This window comes from Lutjanus erythropterus, chromosome 7, assembly GCF_056507025.1.
Source record: "Lutjanus erythropterus isolate fLutEry1 chromosome 7, fLutEry1.hap2, whole genome shotgun sequence".
Classification (NCBI taxonomy): Eukaryota; Metazoa; Chordata; class Actinopteri; order Lutjaniformes; family Lutjanidae; genus Lutjanus; species Lutjanus erythropterus.
The window spans coordinates 17,606,634-17,625,082 of NC_139323.1; the positions used below are offsets into that span (position 1 = coordinate 17,606,634).

Here is an 18,449-nt window from a genome sequence, read left to right on the forward strand (position 1 = left end):
GTTACAAAGGTCAGGATTGTAGGGTACAGAGTAATTTAAGACACATGGAAAGCTTTCATTGAGGACAAAAGGGTGATTTGTTGAAAGACAAGATTAAATTGAAAAAAGGTGAGAGGAGAGGGGTAGAGGGATGCGGCCTGATAAATGGGGGATTATGGGAGACTGAGAGTATTTGCAGAGCCGAAGACAACACAAAAAGAAAACCAGAGAAACTGAACAACAGAGAGAACAAAGGAATGTGACACAAATATTTATGTGAGCTACACATACTATATACTTTTTAATTTTATTTCTACATTAGAGAGGCACTAATGTTCTACAGTGACTCAAAGCAGTGTTGAGTCTTAAAATTTCTCAAACTTGCCAGTGGGATGAGGCTTCTTTTTAGTAGTTGTTGTCTTTCATGTAAAAAGCACACATGTGAGGAATGGATTGTCTTTATCTGCTCTAATGTAATCTGTGAACATTAGCAAGTTCGTTACCTCAAGACAAACTTGTGTTAGATTTCTCTGCATATGCAAAACTCATGGCTCATTCCCAGAGGATCTGTTATGTATGGGGTTTTAGGAAGAGGATGTGGGCTGGTGCATAATCAAAGTGGGCCAACAGTGACGCATCTCTCTCTGAGATTTTAGACGGGTTAGATTACGGTCCTGCACTCAATCTAATCTCTGTGCTTCCATTTCCATCATATTTCATCGTCTGACCAATGTTTGACGGGATGTGAGCTAGTTTTAACCAAAGTCTTTTAGCATTAAAGTTATATCATGTACATATCTGTTAAGTAACTTTACATATTTAAGACTCTTTTACAGAGTCGGTGTTTTAAAATGCGTGAGATGGAAACATTAAAAGTCAGCGGGAGATGGACTTCTCATCTGACTTAAGGAGTTAAAACATTAGCATTAGCTTACATTAGCTAGCTATATTAATGATATCTACTAACGAGAGTCATCATTTCATTCAACAAAATCAATGGTCAGCAGTTAGAAATGAGAATCTGCTGTTAAATCTGCCACTGTAATCACTTTAAACTGCAGACGTGCAGTGTGAGAACGGAAAACTTAACAGGTCTAGCAAAAGTAACTCAGGAGGGCGGGGCTTAGCGAAGGATCAGTTCCTCCTGCTGCAAGTGTGGCTAAACAAAACTGTTTTTTGAGCCCTGTGTACAGTAAGGTGCTTATTGTTCTTAGTCGAAAGTGATGACTAAATACTGCTTTTTGGCTATTTTTTCAACATTAAGATAAATGTGATCTTACCTATCACAAGGGACATTGTAGTGTGCATGTTTGTGGGAACATCCTTCATGTATCCTTCAGATTGCACAGGGATAAACATACTTAAAAATAAGGTATTGAGCCAGTATATTGCAGTTTAAGTGGCTCAAATAATATAAAAGTGTTCAGTATTTTTTTTTCTGTGATATTCCATTTATCTTACACTATCTGACCGATCCTGACACCACTTACTGTGTCTGCTAGTGCAAACACATTGAAGCAAACATGGACAAATCGCTGCAACTGGCTGCTATTTGACTCTGGTCTAAAATCAATACATTCTCTCACTTAAATGCAGCAGTATAACTATCACCTGCTCCGACATAATACCATCTCTAGTTTTTAAGCATAGAAAAATAGAGTTCTATAACAGTTGTAGGACAGTGTCTCAAAGCAGTGGGCTCCCAACCTCCCAGTATGAGACAAGACACGAAGAAGGGAAGTAAAAAGAGAAGCAATGAACAAGCAAATATGAAAAGGGAGAAGAGACCAAGAAGAATAAAGAAAGGGAGAGATGGATGAGAAACTCAAGGACGAGGAAGTCAATAATGGACAACACGTGCGTCCCTCGCTCTTTGAGATCTAAAACTGTTTCATCAGCTGCATCTTATCTGCGTGTTTGAAAGGGCTATGCTGAGCGAAGGGGCCACTGCCTGCACAGGCAGATGGATGCTTCTCACACACACACATGCACACACACTTACAATGGTTCCCAGATAACAGCATTTACAGCGTGCCACAGAGGAGAACCAGCTGAACACACACTCCCCTGCCTGGGTAAACTGCCACTGGGTCCTATTTTAAATAACTGCCAGCCAAAAGAGGGAGCGAGAAAAAAAGGAGGTTTAGATGGATGGATAAGGACGTGCGCGATGGAGGAAAATGAACACAAAGAGAAAGCGAGAATGTGTGAGGTGAGCTGCAAAACTCCCACTGGCCCCCGTGTGGCCCACCGCGCCACACTGGCTAAGTGCTTGCCAGACAAATTGCTTTGGCTGGCAGCGTGCAGTGAAACCAGCATGAAGCAGGACCTGGGAGAGCGGGAAGAACTATTCTCTCCTGCCATTTGGCCCTGTGCAGCGTATGTGGGACTGGAGTACGGGAGTGACAGGATGAGGTTTTACTGGGCCCTCCTGGAGTCTCCCCTGGATGTGCAGGAGTTCCTCATCCCCTTCTGTGCCCACATACTGTACTCCAGGATTACACTCTTAGAAATAAAGGTACTAACTAAAACCATGTAGGGTTCTTAAACTTAGAACAACCCTTTTTGGTTCCCAGTAAAATGTTTTTTTTTTTAAGTTTCCAGCTGGAAACTTTTCATAGGCCACCAACATGGAACCAGTTGGAATCGTTTCAGCTGGAAACATTTCCACCAAAAATCTGATTTGAAAACCAAAGTTGGTTTCCAGCTGGAACCAAAGAAAAAAAAAAAGAAAAAATAACATAGTCTGTTGATGACACTCTTGATTACAATGGCTCTGCTCCAAATTGGTGGAAACTAGAAACCAAGATTTTAACAATCTTGAACGGAGCCGGTTCAATTTCAATGAGTACAGTCTTGGAATAATGATGGTTTCATGCTTTTGACAATCAAAAACTTTTCCATCCAAAAACAGTTCTTTGGATGAAGAGGGCTCTTAATGGAACTCTTTCCGGGGATTTCCACCAGATGTGGCTTTGTGACGTTGCGAGTGCGCCGTGGTTTTGTTCCGTCATATGAGTGACTGCAGTTCCCACCAGCAGCATTTCAGAAGCGTTTCAGCAGCGGAGCGTTTTGCCCGTCTGATTATGTTTACTTGCTCCGATTTTGTTGATTAAGTCCTCTTTCCTAATGGATTAGCAGGGTACATAGTTAAATAGTTTATTTTCTCTGTCATTATGATTGTGAGTCTGCACGGAATCTTTTATTTTGAAAATTAACCAGATTTTCCCTGCCTTTTTTGTGCCTGACTTCCTACCCGTTAAACCTGCTCTGTGCTAATTGACACGGTATCCGTCAAAAATAGACTTAGTGCGTACTCTCCGCAGAGCGGAGCGCCGAGCCGCTTCTGGGAAGCATCTGAAACATGCTGCGGCGCTTCTGGTGGAAACACAAGCATTGTCTAGAATGGCTGTGAATCGGCGGCAGTGTAGCCGTGCCACTGGAAATTAGTGGTTAGACTCTTTGATTAAATAATGAAAAAGATGGTGCTGGGTAGAACCTCAACCCTTCAGGAAGAACCCTTTTGGAACCGAATGTAATTTTACAACCACATACCAGCTTCTCAACTGTTCTGAGTTTGTGGCATGCTTCAGACTCTTCTTCTAGGGTATAAAATCGCCTCCAGTTGTCAGTTCCTTTGTGTATCCACCTCTGTAGCCCCGGGCCCTTCCTCTCAAACAGGGATGAAAGAACAGCTTGGATTTCCTACTGCACTCACGCTCCTGATGCTCAAGAGGTCAAGCAGGCGTAAGGAGCAGCAGCAAACTCAAAAGAGAGAGAGAATAACAAGAATATGGGACGTTTGGAGAGAAGAAAGAAAAGAACTTTCTACTTTATTTAGCAACTCAAATAAACCCAGTATGTGTGCAAGATGTCAAATGGAAGGCTTACTGTCATCATGCTGTACTGACTGGACTGGTACTGAAAACCAACAGTTCTCATTATTATTTCTTAGCTATTGTTTTGGTAAGCTGAAAATGTCTGTTGCTGCTGGAGTGGACTGACGTGGGCTCATTAGACTTAATGGAGCCACACAGGAATGCGGGGGAAAACATCCCATGCAAAGAAAAGTAAATCTAGTGCATCCTAAGATTGGGAGGCCACGTTTGGTTTTGGTTGTAGAGAATCCCACGTGACAGCAGGGTCAGACAGCAGGATGTCCCTGTGGGAGAACACAGCAAAGGGGTGGGAAACGAGGAGGACAAGGAGCAGGAGGAGAACAGGTTTACAGTGCCAGGAGAAGTGTGACACAAGGGAGGATGAACAGATGTGCAAGCTAGTCCCCTCGGGCCTGCAGGAGAAGGCAGGAAAGTACATAGTTAGGTTTCTAGCTAGCACTTGAGAAATGGGTATGGGAAAGGAAAGACCATGTTTAAGTTGACAGCAGAGCCATGTCACAAGAAAAATACAGAGATGTTACTGAGGTGTTTGCTCGTCCATGTTGGCAGGGATAGCGAGAGTAGTGAGAGAAGAGAATACCCACGGGGACTTGGTGTGGAAAGGTCAAGGAAAAGTATGAAAAATTGGGCTGCTTGAATTCAAGAGAGGAGTTCAGCTGGTGGTGGTGATGGTGGTGGAGAGGGGCAGTGTAGTAGAGGTAAAGAAAGAAAAAGTAAAAATGAAGATTAAGGGTAAAAGTTTAGTATGTCTAAATAGTCTCATAATAAAGGCCGAAGTTGAAAGTAATTAATATGAAATATTTAAAAAATCTAAATTTCTGATGTTTTAGTGTTAAAGTCTGTCCATGTTTGGTTTTAGACACAGTAAGGTAATGAGTTGTCATCAACTCATTATTGCCTTCACTTCTCCTGTCTCTCCTCTGCTCTGCTCTATGTGTGTGTGTGTGTGTGTGTGTGTGTGTGTGTGTGTGTGTGTGTGTAAAGGGGCTAAGATTTGACTGGTCAGAGCCAGGGCCTCAGTGACACATGGGAGTCGGAGGAGAGGAGGGAAACTAGTACTTTTGTAAATGACAGAAAACTCAGTAAAGACTGTCACACTGAGTTAAAATAGTGCACATAAATGACCTTGTCCTCCAGGTAAGAAAACACCTCTTTTTGGCATCTGTGATGCCCCCTATAGGTTTACTACTATCTTGACATTTTGGGAAATTAACTTACCGGTATTTGCTTTAGAGGGCAACAGCACAACAAGCCTCAAACAAGTCACTGCTCCTGAAGACTGACTATACAAAGATGTATGACACATCTCCACTTCCTCCCACTGTATGAAAAATAAAGCTAAAAAATCCCAGAAAAGGGCACTGACATCTTATGCTGGTGACGTCATTTGGAGCCAGAATCTGCACTTTAGTGATCAGAGATGGAGTCGTGGAATCGAGCTCCCAGCGATGCACATACAGAAAACCTGAACAAATATCAGAGTTATAAGAACTACCTAAAAAGAAAACATCTTTTGGAAAAATTTATATGAGGCAGGATTTATGACCCGTATGGCAGCCAGCCACCAGGAGGCGATCAAGATATTCTGAGGCACTGTCCTGTCGTTCATCTTTATATAGTCAAAGCTTCCAAACAAGAAATCGTGAGCAATGCCTGAAAACTGCAACTTGTTGCTTACATATTTCAGTTTTTGTACAGTTTACAACAAGATTATAATTTTCAGTTAATTACTGCACTGAAGAGGTGCTGATTGGCAGATTTGTTTTACATTTGAGGCAAGCCAGGCTAGCTGTTTCCCTCTGTTTCCAGTCTTTAGGCTAAGCTAAGCTAGTCTCTGTGCTCCAGCTTTGTAATTAGCCTACAGACATCAGAACGGTATTATTCTTCTCATCTAACTCTTTCCAACAAAATAGTTAAGTATATCTCCCAAGAAGTCAAACTACTTCTTTAAAATGCCGGTGGGGCCCTGTTCTACTAAACAAACAAAACACACTTTATGTTTATGGGATTAAAGGTCATTAGTTTAGTGCAAGGCCACGCTCATGGCAACATTTATTCCATCATGGCGGCCAAACTGTTAATCTGATTTTACTGAAAAGGGTAAAAAAGAGCTAATCAGAAAACCCTCTTGCTCCATGCCAGGGTTGATGGAAATCAAGTCCAGTCAATCATGAAGTCAACAAACAAAAAAGACATGAGAAAAGTGCTCAAATTATGAAAAAATCTATCCGAAAATATACAAAGACCTACTGTAAATAGTTCACTTGGCAGGTTTGTACTATAGAGAATCAGACTAAGTGTGTGGAATTTCTGGCCTTAAGAGTTATAAACATTTGAACAGAAATGATATAGCCCCCATATGGTTAATGGGTACCATATTTCACAAGGTCTTTATTTTCCATATTTATGATGATGTGGAAAATGTCAAGTCTCTACAATTTATCAGAGTTAAACCCTCTTATTAAAGGATAGACACTGAAACCTCCCCTGACTCCCACCTTCTTTCTCCTCTTCCTCATCCACTCCTACGAGGCATCATGTCTCCCTGAGGACCGTGTTATTCGAAGCTGTCAGTAAGCTTGTTAAACAGTGAGGAAGTATGTTAGACTCCACAGCAGCCCTCTCAAATGGACACCCTATGCATCCAGCCTGGACAGCCTGTCACTCAACCCCCCAGTCAAGGTGAAAGAGTGAGGGAAGGACAAATGCCTATGGACAGACAGAATTAGAAAGTAAACAATGGGAAGTAGTCCTAAGTATGAGCGTAGCTGTGAAAATGATTGAAACTGAAATTTGTGTACAAGAAAAGAACTCGTATGTGCTACAAAACAAAAACAAGAGACTTCTACAGAGTGAAAATGAGGATAATTAAAAGAATTCAAAGAGAAAAACAGCTCGAGGCCTTTTGGCTTACTTCTGTTAGACATGCAGCCCTACACGGAGCAAACTCAGTGACCCGCAGTGAGCGAGAAAGAGATGCTTGGGGGGGCGGAGAGGTGGGATAAGGTAGAAAAAGGAAGCCAAGCTGGCACCGGTGCAGAGCTGGCAGACATGTCGCACGTAACATCTGGTGCCTGCGGTCCTGAGAGACGCGGCATATCGTCCACAGATACGCCTGCAGCTCTGCCACACTGGCCCGGGTTGAGTCACATCCCTGCCTATGAATGATAAGTACTGAGGGAGACGGCATGACCTGATCAAATGGCACATCAGGAGAGCACGGCTCCCCGCTGCAACCAAAAATCCAGCCTTCGGGCGCTGCCTTCCCAAACAAACCCTTCTGTGGCTTTCAAAGGGGCCCTCAAACAGAAATGCCGCCGCAGAATCACAGAGGGCAGATCCTCAAATCACCAGCTGGACGCTTATTTCTTCAGACAGAAAGAAAGAAAGAAAGAAAGAAAGAAAGAAAGAAAGAAAGAAGCAGATGGGGTATGTGTGGGATTTATGTAGCAGCATGTTGCAGGTGACTCAGTCTCGCAGGTCTGTCTCAGTGTGCGTATATCACTTAGGTATTAGCACTTAGTCACTAGCTCTCACACCACGCACACCATTAGTCACTGACAAGGACACATTGAGAGCACAGAGTCGAGGCTCGGAGCAGGAAGCATGGGATGTTTTTTTTTTTAAAACTCATTCCTTATCTTATCCTGACACTGCTCTCTTTATTCCTCTGTCTTTTTACACTGAGAAATAAAGATGCTAACTAGAACCACAAAGGGGTCTTTGGCTTTTCTGCATAGGAAAACTCTTTTTGGTTGCTGGTAGAACCTTTCATAAAGGGTCCACTAGGAGCCCTTCCAGAAAGTGCTACCTAGAAACCAACATAAAGGGTTATACCTAGAACCATCTGTGAAACGTTTCACCCGGAACCTCCTAGGAGAGGTTCTACAGAAAACCCCATGGTGTACTGGTTCTACTTAGAACCCTCTCAGGGCCCTCTATCTCCAAATAAGTTCTGGTTCTTGAACGAATTCTATTCAAGAATCTTGGAAGTTTCTGCCAGTTTGAGTGGAACCATTGAAATTAAGGATGTCATCAACAGGGGGCGTTGCAAAATGACCTGTAGAATATGACACACTCATTTTGGTTTTTTTCAGGGTTCCAGTTGTGGTACTTTTAAGGTACCGACCCAGTTCATTTTTGGTGCTCTGAATGGTTCAAATTGAGATTCTTAAAATAATTCCATGTTGGTGGAAAAGGCCTGCGTAAGGGTTCTATCCAGAACCTTTCAACTTTCTAAGGGTGCTAACAGGAGCCCACCCAATGGGTTCTCCTGAGAACCCTTTTATCTTCTAAGGGATCCCTTTTAGTATATTCTAGTTGTTTTATCTACAGCACACTCAGAGGGATCTATAGAAAACCTTTTAATATTTCAAGGGTTTTATCTAGAACCCACCCAGGGAGCTTTACAGAGAACCATTTTATATTATGGCTCATAGAACTTTTGATGAGCCCTCAGCCCTTCAGGAAGAACCTTTTTGGAACCCTTATATCTAAGAGTGTAGTACTTTCTTTTGCCAAAAGACAGAAGCACAATATGAGGCTCAGTGAGGAGCTTTGTGTCTCTATTAGTTAGTTGTGCCTGTGTGTATTTGTGTGTGTGTGTGTGTGTGTGTGTGTGTGTGTGTGTGTGTGTGTGTGTGTGTGGGCTGTGGACACTTGACAGAGCAGATGTTCTGATCCCTGTTGCCGGGTTCACGAGTAGTTAAACAGCCTCCGCGGTGCACCGGGATTTTTACTGGAATGTGTTGTTGGGTTTATGACACTCTCCCCCCTTCTTTTAGAAAGACACAATATTCAGTGAGTCATTTCCTATTTGGTTTTATATTCCAGGAATTCCAGCCAAGATCTTTTCATGGGTCTAATCTAGCTGTTGCATCCGCTGCATATCTATTCTTCGCCCAAGGAGTTGACAGCGTCTATCTCATCCCGTCTTTCTTTCCGACTCACTAACAATTTCCTTTGTGTTCAAGCATTGAATGTCAAAATATGAACAGCCCAAATCCAATTTGTCATCTTCTCTGGGTGCCTGTCCTTTTCTCATTCTCACAATTGAGTCTGTATATTTTAACTTCCTTCCCTTTTCACATTTCGCAGTCTTTTTCAGTGTAAGTATTATCTACCTTATCTTTTCTTTTTCCGTCACTTACTCTCACTTTCAAAAGTAAAGCCCACTTGACAGGATTGACAGTCACTTCCTATCAGTGTTTTTTCAATTGATGGTCTCAGTCTCAGTCTACCTCTGTCTCTGTTTCTATAGCATCCCAGGCTCGGCGGTGTGTGCCTTCGACATGGAGCAGCTGGCCGGGGTGTTTGATGGGAGGTTCAAGGAGCAGAAATCACCTGAGTCTATTTGGACGCCAGTTCCAGATGAAGTCATCCCGAAGCCAAGGTGCAGATGGCTGTAATCAATTTGTGCACCTGTTTTCAGGCTGTTTTCTGAGAACTGTAAGAAGAAAACAGAATTACGAACAACCTGTATTCAGTTTAGCAGTGATACTGTTGTACAGTGGGGTGCTTTGCAGATTGAAGTTCATGGCTAGAGTTTGATTTCATAAAAAAGGAAAGACCCACCATACAAGCATTAATACATTTATTGTCAAACTCATACACAGTTTTAGTCATAAGGAGAAACAAAACAGATCATATGTAATTGAGAATGCAGGCAAAGGCTGTCCATGGTATTGGAGTCTAGAAAAACTTTGTTCAGGAAACTCAAAGTCACGTATATGTGGCAAGTTCATTTTTCACTAGGATACAACTTGTTCTCTACAAGTTTAAAGGCATGTCTATCCATCACTTTCCAAATACTTCACATCTGAGGGTCTTTTGACTGAATCAAATCAATCACTTGTAGAAAAGAGGGGATATGTGTCTGAATGCGACACTCTCAGACAGTCTAGACTGCTTAATTATATAACTACATTTTTACTGATGCCTTAAGTAGTCAGAGAAGAGTTATTCACTTTGCTTCTTTACTGTCTGCTAAACATGTACTGAAACTTGCTCTCTGCAGACCTGGTGGATGTGCTGTTCAAGGTTCCAGGTTTAACTCCTCAAACTCATTCCCTGATGAGATGCTCAACTTCGTCAAGACCCACCCTCTGATGGATGAAGCTGTCCCATCACTCGGACAAAGACCCTGGATAGTCAGAACCATGGTCAGGTGAGACTGAACTCAGACAGGCAGTCAAAGACAAACCCTGTCTTGGTCAAATATTGAGAAAGTCCAGAGCAGTTGCAGTCACAAGACAGGGTGTGTTGACTTTGTTAACCTTTAACCGAAACCATGATCTTATCCTAACTTTGACCAGTGCTTTTGTTGCCTAAACCTAACCATCCACCGTGATCAACTCCATGGGACTTCCATTTGGTAATACAAATTTTACACTTCCTACACTCAAAGAAGTGTTACCATTGAACATTATCCAGGCAGCAATTATGTTTCCCTCAAGACATATTTCACAAAACAAATTAACTTTTCAATCAGGAGAGACAAATGAATGAAGTAAAGATAATTATTTATTATACAGATGATATGTGATAATTAGTCACGACAGAAAGTCTTTAGCGCTTAGACTCTACAGGGAGATTCTGTAATCGAGGGGTGTCTGCCCTGAGCAGACACAAGATAGATACCTTCCTGCAGTCCAGACACTGTTGGTGGCTGATGACTCTACTGGGAAATGATAAAGCTGATCAATCAGAGGCAACCAGAACCGTGAACAATTAAAGGCGGAGAGAGAAACACATTTAAAAAGACAGCTGTAAGAAGATAGCTAACGATGAAGATCTGTCGCTGTTCTATTGGATAGAAGTAACCAGCCGATGGAACATAATGATTATATCACCATTGACCCTCCCTAAGTCCTGCTGCTTTTCACTCTTTTCTTCAATAACAGTTGAGCAACCTTGGTACCTGGCTAAACCTCAGTCCACTTTCTTCTTCTTCTCCAAATTTTGAAGATACTTGAAAGATGCTGCTGGAAGCCCTGTAAAAGCACCATATAGCCTTGTCACATCATAAGCTAATTTTATTAAATGCTAGCTAACTAGCCAGCAAATATACATCAACTGTTGGCTAACTAGTTACATCTAATAGCTAATGTTAGCAAAAAGCTACCAAACTAACCAGTTAATCTACATTGATCATCAGCTAGCTAGTTAGCTAGTGTTTTGCTAACTTGCTTGCAAACATAAAAGCAGAAAGTTGACAAAGATTATACCGGTAACTGGGTCAGGACCTAGGAAAGGCCCCAGACAAAGACAGCGAGGAAATTAGCATGCGTGAGAGGAGAGAAAGGAAAGATGGACAGAGAAATAAACGGCAGGTCCAAACTTCTAAAAGAACAGTCTTCCTGACTGAACTTCTGCTGTAGCTGCTGTAGCAGTTCCCGGGGTGGACGGAGGGGACATGTTTACCCCAGCTTCGTACAATAAATTAGGTAATTAAAGGTAACCAACGCCACTTTCTAAATAATTTAAACATAAACACAGAACACAAACCCAACTGTGAAAAAAATATGCATCAAAAAGACTAAATCAAATATTCAGTTCCATATGGGGTTGGGCGGGGGGGCTGGTCTGCCGGTGAGCAGATGATACAGAGAGACAACCAGGTAAACAGCATAATTTGTGGGATGTATGCAGGAAATTGGGCTAAAACTGTCCTGTGTTGTACCTCTCTCAATTTGTAAATGTAAAAATCCTGATATATGCCTATAGCTTAATAATTTACATTTTAAAAAGGTTCTGCCAAGCCGTGCATGTTGGAAAGTCTGCCAACATGCTGTGTTTTTTTTTTAGAAACTTAATTTAATTTCATTTATTTTCCACTCATCATTTCATATCACAAAATTTCAGACACCAGAAGATCTCACTCATGTTATCAGTGTGTCATTAGTGTATGATGTTTTACAGTGTAGGATGAAGGCTTGTGGACATATGTTCTCATGGTGTGTGTCTGTTTGGGCTTTGGACTCCTTCTGTTGAAGTTCTCCAGGCCGGGTGTTAAGGCGTGTGGTAGCAGGCGAGCAGCTGTAGCACATCAGATCTCACATAAATGCATGCATGCCTCTCTCTCTCTCTCCACTATCTACTGTATGGAGTCCCATGGCCGCCCAGCCAGCAGAGGATTATAGGGACCGGATGTATGTGGAATATTAAACATCCAGGACAACATGGCTTCTATTCAGGACTGTGTGTAGTTGAGCAACACTCTGCTATTGTTCCAAGACGAGCCCATTTACTTGACTGATATTATTAATGACTGAACGTCTGGGGTAATTAGTTTATTATGCAAATTTGATGAGCAGTCTCTTCTCGGTGGAATTCATTTCATTTTGAAGTGACTCAAGAGAAAATGGCATATTATGATTTAAATTCGCAGGAGTACACATTTTACACCTAAACCAATCAGACGTAATGCACTTAAATCATAAACTTGTCTCCAGGAGCTTTTAGCTTTCACAGAAGTCCCGAAAGAGCCGCGCAGCTTTGTGGCATTAATGCCGTGCTCCGTCTCTCCTGCCGCTCAGGTACCAGCTGAATAAGATCGTGGTGGATACGGAAGCCGGGCCTCACAGGAACCGGACCGTTCTGTTCCTCGGCTCGAGCAGAGGGACCATCCTCAAGTTCCTCATCATGCCCAACCAAGACAACACTGTCACCAACAGCAACATCTTCCTGGAAGAACTGGAGGGATTCAACCCTGATAAGTAAGAAAAGCCAACACGAATCAAATGGATGTGTAGTTTGAATTGTTAAAGGAATAGTTCAACATTTTTGTCAGCGCTGAGAGATAGATGAGAAGATTGATACCACTCTCATGTCTCTAGGTTTGTCTGTAAGTAGTTAGTTTTCTGTCCAAAGGTAAAAAAAAAAATCCCTCTTTGCATGATGTGTTAATTAGCAAGCTTTAGAGGTGCAGTTTTTGTTTTTGTTTTGTTTTTTTTACCTTTAGACAGAGCCAGGCTCGCTGTTTCTCCCTTTTTTCAGTCTTTATGTTAAGCTAAGTTAACCGGCTGCTGGCATTAGCACCGGTGTTATTATAGTTCTGTATTTATAATAGGTATCTTAGATATTTATTTATTTTTATTCATTTATTTATTTATTTTTGTTGTTGTTGTTATCAATTAAGTTTAGTTTCAGTTTCAGAGTAGGTTTGTTCATTTTAGTTTTTACTGTTTTAAATAGTAAAGATTTTGATTAGTATTATTAGTTTCAGTGTTTAAAAAAATACTAATGATAAAATAATGCTAATAATAATAATAATAATGATGATAAGGTGTATGTATCAGGGGCAAGATCTAAGAAGCTCAAAATAGGTATTACAATTAGGGCTGCAAATTTTGTGTGTTTTCCTAAACTGATGAAAACGCTAATGATCAATTAATCAATTATTGATCAAGCATCATTACTAATTCATATGGAGCAAAACCTTTTCCCCCTTTTTCTTCTCATTTATATTTTTCCTCATCGTGTTTCTTATTTTAAATTAAAGTTTAACTTTTCTTGTTCAACAAATAGGTCTGCCAGACAAAACAATATCAAAAGAGGTGCAATTGCTGCAATTTCTAAACTATTGATTAATTATCGACTGATTCACAGTTATATAGACACCCCTGCCTCAGTTCACATGCACCATCTCTCCACATGCTTGTAATGTTGACAAAATTGACCACATTTGACATTTCCTGTATATTGTTGCTTAAAATGTTTTTTCACACCTAGTTTTAGTTTTTAGTTTAATTTTAGTTAACTATAATAACATTGATGAGCACATTCTGTATATTTAGTGTACAAACATGAAAGTGTTGTCAATCCTCTCATCTAAAATCCTTCACAAAATATCAGAATTATTCCTTTATGGTGCAAACCTGTACAGTAAAAGCTTGATGTTAAATAGCTCAAGACATACAGCGGGGGGGGGGGTAAGGAAAGGGTTAAATGACATCTGGGGTTGATGTATATACAGCGATGGGAGCTGGTGGTGAGATACGCCTAGAAAAAGAATCAGGAGGAAAAAAAGAAAAGCATGACATGTCCTCGAAACATGGCGTGTCCTGAATTATGCAGAAAACCTCACCTTTTCTTTGAGAGATACACATAATTGTGCAGGAGCCGAGACTTCACCAACCCATGCAGTGAATACAAACAGAGAAGAATAGGATTAGAGGCTAATATTCATTATCTGCAAAACTGAGCATCTTCTAATGAGGTTGACGCGTACGGTAGGACAGCATTAGTGGAAAAAGATCCAAATATAATGAAATGATGATAAAATCACATTATCCCTAATCTTGACTAAAATGACATACAGTCAGAAAAAATGACCCCTTATCTTCAGTCTGAAGCTAAATTATATTTAATATCTGGATCTGGACAAAAGCTTGGAATGGATTGTGCTTCTTTTCGTCTTCTAATTAGCATTTTGCATGAGGAAGGCAGCTTTGAGGTTTCGTTGGATGCCCATCACTACCCCATCACTACGTAATGAACACAGGGTACAATGCCTTTTCAATCTTCATATTTGCTTTTGTTCTTTGTCGAGATGCAGCGTTCCACATGGTGGATGGCTGCAGGGTGGAGGGGCAGGAGGGAGAAGATTGTCACACAGATGCAGGCAGATTTGGCTGGTGATTATCTTTCACCAAGGCTAATTAGAGGCATTTTAAAAAGAAAGTACATGTTTCTAAACACTGGCTTTCTGACGTGGTAATTGCGCTGCCTGATATATATACAATTTTTCCTGCAATAAACGGGAAACACAGGATTATTTCTTGAGCCAACTGGGTGGAAACAGACTTTCTCCCTGCAGAGTCCAATCTACTTGTCCTGTTTCACCTCTTATTTTTAGTAATAAACTTCCTTCCCGTCCCAACCCCTCCAAATTATGCACACCAATTTGTGTCTCGGCTTATTTGTTCTGCTTTGGACTTGATAAAATGAGGGATAGAGATGGCAAGTGAAATTAGGGGACTGTGTGATGGATGAGCTGGCGTGGACCGGAGCCAGTGTGTGTGAGGGATAATTTGGTGTGCATGGTGAGCCCACCAGGAGGTCAGTGACAGTCCAGCTATCGCAGCAGGCACCCGGCTAATCAGGAGACAGAGAACACACAGAGCCACATCAGGTTTTTTTTCCTTTAATGCTCCAGGCCAGGACCCCCCCCTCCCTTCACCTTACATACACAGACAAAGAGATATCTTGTACCATGTAATAAACCCCAGGGTACACAGAGGAGGGGGCCGCTAACACAGTCATCTGTTAAGAAATCAGCACAGATAAATGTCACTGGTTTGTGATTGGTTGGTTGCAGAAATGAGCACAAATACAGGGTGTCCATGAAGTCTCTTTACAATTTAACAAAAGCAAATGAATAGACAAATCTGTGGAAATTATTACAAAATGAAAAGTAGATATTGAAGTTTTTTTTGCCTCATGTAATACACCTCTATATGGGCACCATTAGTTGCACGAAGCACATTAGGACGGTACTCGATTTCTTGCCATGTACATCAAAAAGTATCAAATTCCAATGTTAGAAATTACAAATACTTGCTCCTCAATTGTATTTAAATACAAAGCATTGGTATGAAAATGTTTTTAATTAAAGGAAAAGTAATTTGTAATTTGAAAATACAAACATACTTTCTATTGAAACTGATTTTATTACATTTTTGCCATTTAGTAGCCTCAATACGGGTCTGAAATTAACCCTCCTACATCATGGATGTATAAAGAGAACTAGATGCAGCCTTGGAGGGCTAATGGGCTCTGTTCATTTCTATGAATACTGTTCAGTGGCTCATGAAACCAAAAAAGCCACTTTGTGCTATAAAGAAATTACAGAGAAGAGTCCACTTCACTACACAGTACACCCGAATCCTAAGCCTTCCTTTACATAGTGAAAGGATTTTTGCTAAAGTTTAAACCATGGGATAAAAATGTGTCTTATTTGAGAATAAAAGGACATATTCAAGGAGAAATCTGCAATATATTCAGCGGAATAAATGATAAAATGACCAGGGTATGTCATCATCACAGATTAAGGAAACATGCTAAGTTGAAATACTAGCTTCTCTAACAACAGCGCTTCAGCAGGTCTCTGGCACCAACTCACGATTTGGTTTGCAGTACATTACATATTGCTCCTTTGAATGAATAATTTAAGTATTTCAAATGCAGAAATCCAAGCTTTTAAGGCTTTTTGTTACAAATGGCATCTTATTTTTTTCCCTCAAAATAGAAAATAGAAAATACTTACATTTTATACTTAAAGATACTTAAAATCTATATTTAAAATCTATATTTTAAATACATTTAATTTTGACTGGCTGCCACAATGAATCACAAAATGATCTGGAAGAGATGCAAGCCTGACAGAGCTTGTATTTTCTCCTGATTTCTCCCATTGTGTGATCTTTTTTTTTTTTTCCGTCTGTCATGTTTTCTTTTAATGAGTTTTCTTTTTCCTGCCTTTGTTACTTGTTTAATCTTATTTTTCACTGTTTTCCCTACATCTCCCCTGCTCCTTTTCCCTGCCTTCCTTGATATTGGCTGTGAAGAATGACTCGGAGCCTGGCCTTAGCAGAATGATAGATTCTTCTTAATGACTGTGGGTCCGCCGCAATGTTATTACCATAAACCATCCAGATACAACTGATGCATGAGCGCACATGTGCATAAAAAGGTATAAATCCGCTGCACCGAGGCAGGTCAGCGCTGCCTACTGCAGCTGTAAGTGCCAATTAGAAGCGATTCGGCTCCTGGCTGCTGTTTTTTTGATGACCAGCTGACCTCTCGAACCCCAACAATCAGCACGGTGCATATTTGTATTGACACTGTAACATCTGGCTACACAGATTGGCCTCTTGTTGCTTTCATTTTTATTATGGCTTTTATTTATAGATCTGTTTATATTTGGTTGTGTTCCACATTGAGTCATGACGAATGTTTGTTTCCTGCTGTAATACTCAGAGTGAGGTCAGAGGTTTAATGTGCAGCCTTGGTCTGGTAATTGAAATTGCCTAATGCATTTCTGCATTGTGTGTGTGCCTGTTTGTGAATTTGTGTGTGTGTGTTGCAGGTGTGCTGAAGACTCTCCGCAGGCCAGGCAGCTGTTGTCTCTGACTCTGGACCGGGCGAGCCACACTCTGCTCCTCGCCTTCCCCTCCTGCGTGGTCAGAGTGCCAGTGGCACGGTGCCAACTCTACTCCAGATGCATGAAGTGAGTCTGCACCAAATATCGCCCATACAGGAACATAAAAGGACAGCAAGGCAGCATAACAAGGAGTTAGGTGACCGTTCAAGAACCATCTGGCCTTCACAAGTGTCCTTGAGCCAGACACTGTGAAGCCCTGCCAGGTCCTGAGTCGCTGCTCTGTAGCTGACCTGAATTTTCCTGCAATAATAACCATAGTACAACTTAATAACAACTGTCTCTGTGTCCTTGAGCAAAGCGATAATCTGGCAACTGCAGTATAATACAGAAATGAGTCAAAATGCAATAAAATGCACCAGTAAATTGGAAGAAAATCTAATAAAAAGCTGTTAGTGTAGTACATTGCCATTAAAAATAAGGCTATATTATTGCCTAAGCCTGCAATTTTAACTTTATGTCCCATTATGTCAACTGATAATAATAATAGTAATGTTTACTGGCAGTATAATACATAATATGTTAAATAAATGATAATTATAAATGATAATGAAGCTAATAAGAATAGTAAGCATGTAATAAAACTGTATAATAGTTTTGCCTGTCAAAGGGTCCAGTGTGGCCCACTGGTTGTTTTTGCAGTCTAAAACGTTGCAGAGCAGTCATTAATTCTGGACCAGAAAACAGTCCTCTGAAAAAATAAATACTTATTGTGTACATATTTAAAGATATTGAACATTGTGCGAAATATAGTCATTTAGCAGCATCAGTACAAAATAACTGTGTGAGGTTTCTGTCTGTGAGTCTGTTACACACACACACAAACACACACACACACACACACACACACACACACCTTCTTGTTTATTATAAGTCAGGGGTCTTCAATGTCTTTCAGACCTTCTCTTGTTTGTGCTTACCTTTAGCGATTAAGTCAGCACACAAGGGTGTCAGTACATTTATTAATAATATAATAATACAGATAATTAGCTAATATGCTCTAAAAATACGTAGCTGACTAGTTTGCCACTATAGATAGGTGCCACTCAGGGAATTAGTTAGTTAGCTCACATGACTGCACGAGGATCCATGAGGAGGCTTTTGTAAATGTTGCAGAAATTAAACGTTTTGGATTTTTATATTCAGACATACTTTAACTTTTGAAACAACACCAACAGAAACAATAATTCGGAGGACCTCCTGCAGTAACTCGGAAGACCACCTAGGGGTTATGGACCTCCTGTTGAAGACCCCTGTTATAAAAAGTACAGTAGCACAGTCCAGACCTGCTCTGTATGAAAAGTGCCCTGAGGTAGCGCCTTCTGTGTTTTGGCACTATATAAATAAAATTGACATGACTATTGATGATTTGTGATGAAATGGTTTTACTGGTACGGCCCACTTGAGAT

General features: G+C 40.8%; 1 protein-coding gene across 1 annotated transcript in view; it reads left to right on the top strand.

The window, feature by feature from the left end:
- Nucleotides 1-18,449, top strand: part of sema6bb (sema domain, transmembrane domain (TM), and cytoplasmic domain, (semaphorin) 6Bb) — a 182,650-nt gene that overhangs the window by 122,295 nt on the left and 41,906 nt on the right. The window contains exons 11-14 of the mRNA XM_084722985.1: nucleotides 9,139-9,270; nucleotides 9,895-10,044; nucleotides 12,416-12,595; nucleotides 16,969-17,109. Coding sequence (XP_084579111.1) covers nucleotides 9,139-9,270; nucleotides 9,895-10,044; nucleotides 12,416-12,595; nucleotides 16,969-17,109 — 603 coding nt within the window. The remainder of the gene's footprint in view (nucleotides 1-9,138; nucleotides 9,271-9,894; nucleotides 10,045-12,415; nucleotides 12,596-16,968; nucleotides 17,110-18,449) is intronic.